This window comes from Buceros rhinoceros, unplaced genomic scaffold (assembly GCF_000710305.1).
Source record: "Buceros rhinoceros silvestris isolate BGI_N320 unplaced genomic scaffold, ASM71030v1 scaffold25570, whole genome shotgun sequence".
Taxonomy (NCBI): Eukaryota; Metazoa; Chordata; class Aves; order Bucerotiformes; family Bucerotidae; genus Buceros; species Buceros rhinoceros.
This window is the reverse complement of record NW_010390556.1, coordinates 18,023-22,276: the sequence shown is the minus strand read 5'-3', so window position 1 is coordinate 22,276 and position 4,254 is coordinate 18,023. Positions and strand designations below refer to the sequence as shown.

General features: G+C 54.4%; 1 protein-coding gene across 1 annotated transcript in view; it reads right to left on the bottom strand.

Moving 5' to 3' along the window:
• IKZF3 (IKAROS family zinc finger 3 (Aiolos)) overlaps positions 1 to 4,254 on the bottom strand; it is a 26,645-nt gene that overhangs the window by 9,122 nt on the left and 13,269 nt on the right. The window contains exon 5 of the mRNA XM_010138305.1: positions 2,692 to 2,808. Within this exon, the coding sequence (XP_010136607.1) occupies positions 2,692 to 2,808 (117 nt within the window). The remainder of the gene's footprint in view (positions 1 to 2,691; positions 2,809 to 4,254) is intronic.

The window sequence follows — 4,254 nt, the reverse complement described above, 5'->3', positions numbered from 1 at the left end:
CGCGGCTGAGAGTTGGACGCCCCGGCAAGGGACCAGCCACAAGGATGCTGGAGGAACCTCTGCAGACCCCCTGAATCCCCTTCTTCCCCCTCGCTCAGATCTGGTCCGTGCTCCCGCACGTGCCTCTGGAAAGCCAAGCTCCCAGCCATGGATTTCCCGCAGCAGCAGGATGGGGTTTGGCTCCCACGTGCCCACCACTGCTGGACTGGGGTCACCATCTCCTGCTCAGCCAACACTGGCCACCGACTGCGGCCGTCCCTGCTCACCGCCCGAGAGGGCTCTGTGGTGCTGCCGACCCCAGCGGGTGCACGTTCCAGCGGGGATCTTGCCTTTATAAAACATCTCCCCAAGAAATTTTTGTGGACGCGATTGATCTGTTCCAAAGGGCTCTTTGCGCTTCGTTGTGAGGGCTAGGTGACGAGCAGCTCTCCAGACAGCACTGTCACCGCAGCCGTCGTGGCACTGGAGGTGTGCAGAGGGCAGATACTCTTCTCCCAGCCCAGAGCGTGCGCACACCGTCATTCAGCCTGGGCTGAGCTGTTTCCATAGTGTGGTTTCTACCACTCTGTAAATGTGAGTATAGTTTTCAGAACATCATTAACAAACCCAAAGGTACAAAGCTGAGCTCAAATTGGAGGCTTTGCTTCCTGCAGCATCTCGATGTGGTCACTAAATAATGGAGTGGAGAACAGAGCGGTGGCTTATTGTGCAATGAGAACAACGTGACCAGAGATTGTTATCAGGGACCCGGCAACGCTCTGACAGTACTGCGACACAAACCCTTTCTTTCAGAAATATTTCCACCCTGCTACACTCAGAACGTGCAAACCTCCTAAAAAAGCAGCTCCCACGGTTCCAGATGCTTCCTGATAGTTTAATTAATTACTGGATGAGGGCTCATGGAGTGTCCTTGTGCTTAACGGTGGCTCCACATGAGCAGGGTGCAAGGACTTCAGGAAAGAGCATCAACACTCAAAGAGATGCAGGTGAGCAGGGAAATGGTCAGAAATCAAAAACCCAAGTGCAAAATGCTGAACTTCAGGGGAAAAGCCAGACCGAACACCTGGAATGGCCTCCTGAGGCCCCCTGCCGCCTCCCCGGTGACTGTCACCTGCCAGAGGATGGGCTGCAGACGCCTCAGCGAGGCTGGGGGTCCTGGTTTGCAGAAATCTGCCTGCTCCGCTAAACCCAGGGCAACAGGGTGAAAAGCCCCGAGGTCCCAGAGGCAGCGGGCACAGCCCCACCAGTCGCACTGGGAATGGCCGGTTCCCTCACTGCCGGGAGAGCGACAGGGCAGACTCTGCTCCCGGGAAACATCGCTCTTCTGAAACGAACACGAACCACCAGAACCTTCTGCAGGAGGACCCGTGCTCTCCTCCTCCGGTGGGGGACACCTCGGGTGATTGCCATCATGGGAGCATGTACTGGAACACAAACCCACGGGTACAGCGTGTACGGGTTCCCACGAAAACCAAAACTTGCTGACGTCCTGATAACCCTCACTCTTAGCAATGCTCTACAGCCATGTCACTGGCAGGAAAGACAACCCCGTTAACCCTAGCTTCACCAGAGGGCTGTCTCTTCACGGCTCTGCGCGGGGTACCCCCAGGGACACTCACCCATCGTCAGCCCCAGCTTGGGAGGATGAAGAATCTTGGCTTGATAACCCTGTCACCAAACACCATTAAATTTTTTATAATTATTGCAGGGCTGTGGTTACACTGCCATCTCTCCAAGGACATGACATTTTAGCTCTCTAATTTAACATTCGGGTTTTCTTCTCTGAACTCGCAGTTCAGCTTTTCCCTTGGAAAGAAAATGCAGTTTGAGATCCACAGCAGGAGGAAGCGCCAGCCCTTGAGGGGGAGTTTGTTTGTTTGTTTGTTTGTTTAAGGCTGCAGAGGAGAAGAGGGGGAACCTGATTCCTGGAACTGCAGCCTGGCTCTGCTATGGAGCAGTCGAGTCATCTTTTGGGAGGTCACCAGCCCGACTGAACGGGAAAAGCAACCTCCTCCCACTGCATGGTGGAACTGAGACCACACCAGTTCACTGCGGGCTGGAAACACTCCGCTCAGAGGCTATGGCAGGGTTTTTTCACCCAAGCTCTGAGACTGTGGAAAGGAAAATAAGAAAAACTGTGCATTGAGACATTTGACCTTCAGCCTTCCCAGAGACAGCTCTGCGCTCAGAGACACCCCTCCCCTCCACTGCCTCCTAGAGCTGATCTATCGGCGGTCCCGGGACACCAGCCCATCTCCACGCTGCTAAAACTTCTGCGAACTCCCACCAACTCTGACCAACGGCTCTTCCTCTAAAGAAAAGGGTCAAACGGACTGGGACATGTGGACAACAGCTGTCGACAGCCTTGGGCCCCTGCTCACCCAGCAAAATAAGCCACATAATAGCACTAATGTCGGAATAATTCAACTTTCTGCGTGTCACCTAGAGAAATGCTGCGGACGAGGTATTTTAGATGTTCTGTTCAAAGTACCTGTGAAATAAAAAGTTATTAAAATAAAAGCATTCTTTAACCAGTTGCCTGAAGGATGGGTTAAACCAGACCCTTTCACAAGGCGTTGCAGCCCCTCAGGTTATGGAAAAGGACTGTGGTAAGAACCGTTCTCAGGCTGGGAACGACCAGCCCACCCGATGTACCAAACCCCCAAACCCACCGTAACGCGATGAACTCACCGGCCTCGCACCCGCCAGCATTCTGCAGGTAGGTCCGGCAGCGCTCCTTGTGCTCCTCTAACGAGCTCCTCTGCTTGTAGCTCCTCCCGCAGAACTCACACTTGTAGGGCTTCTCCACTAGAAGAATGAGAGGACAGTGTACCGTAACCACAAGAGACCACTAAAGCTCTGTCTCGCCGACGGCCAAGTCAGTCGCTAACTGCACATATTTGGCTCGTGGAGGACGCTTTACCTTCCAGCTAAATCGATGATCGTGGAATGAAACCCCAGCAGACACAGAGCTCCTCGTCCCCCCAGGAGAGCAGAGGACTTAGGGCGGACGCTGCTCCCAGGAGCTCCGGTTCCTGGAGCCCTGCTCTAGCTGATGACTTGGGTTTCCCTAGGGAAGCCTGACCACGCGCCGCTGCTAAACCAGGACTGCAACCGTCCCAATGCATGACCTGAATTGCTCAAGGATTTTACAAAACCGATGAAGTTAAAACAACCCAAACCCACCTGTGAGGCTCAAAGGCGTTTACTGTAAAGCGAAGGATGATCCTCACCCATTTCAGCTCAAGCAAACCAGTCTGTAGCTCCAGACGCCCACACAGCCCTTCCCAGCGCCTCATGCCCAAGGACTGGGAGCACTCGCTCAATCCTCCCGTTACTGCTTTGTGAGCCGCCATCCTCTAACACAGCCAAGCCCGAGCTCCTCCCTGTCCAGCACCAACACCACCAGCCCTCCACCGTACGCAGTGCACAAGGTCCGTGTTCCCCACGGCTAACGCAACCACCCCCTTGTTGGTGTGACCCGCCTGGAGAGTTTTCCCCGCGCTGTTTAACCAGCCAGCTCGTAAAACCTTCCGTCACAGGAAGCCCATGGCATGTCCACGAGGGTTTTAGCATCGTGCTGGAGGGGGACAGTGACCAGCACCGTGCTGGGTCTGGAGCACATCTGAACCTCATTTACCCCATCAGATAATGTCATTTTTAAATTTGATTCTTTACGAGGTTGAACTTTTTGTTCTGTAAAGTGCAGCGCAGAGATAACATCTATCATTGAGAATAAATGTTTTCTTTCTGGTCCCCGTGTGACACAGGATATACAAATCAAAGGGGAAGCACATCCTGGCTCCTCAGAACAGCCAGATTCATCTATTCATACCCGGCTTGTTTGTCGAGCCTCCTCAGCTCTGTGCCTCCATTTCCCCAGCTGTAAAAGGGACACGACTCCCTGCCAGGCTCGAGGAAACCCACTGGCGCTTGTGGGGCGCGTTAAGACATTCAGATGAAAGGCACTACTCAACAGCGAGCTCCTGGGTCGCGCTCCCACAGCTGTCCCGACAGCTCAGGACAGCGGCATACCCGGCTTGTTTGTCGAGCCTCCTCAGCTCTGTGCCTCCATTTCCCCAGCTGTAAAAGGGACACGACTCCCTGCCAGGCTCGAGGAAACCCACTGGCGCTTGTGGGGCGCGTTAAGACATTCAGATGAAAGGCACTACTCAACAGCGAGCTCCTGGGTCGCGCTCCCACAGCTGTCCCGACAGCTCAGGACAGCGGCGGGGCGGAGGCTCAGGCCACAAC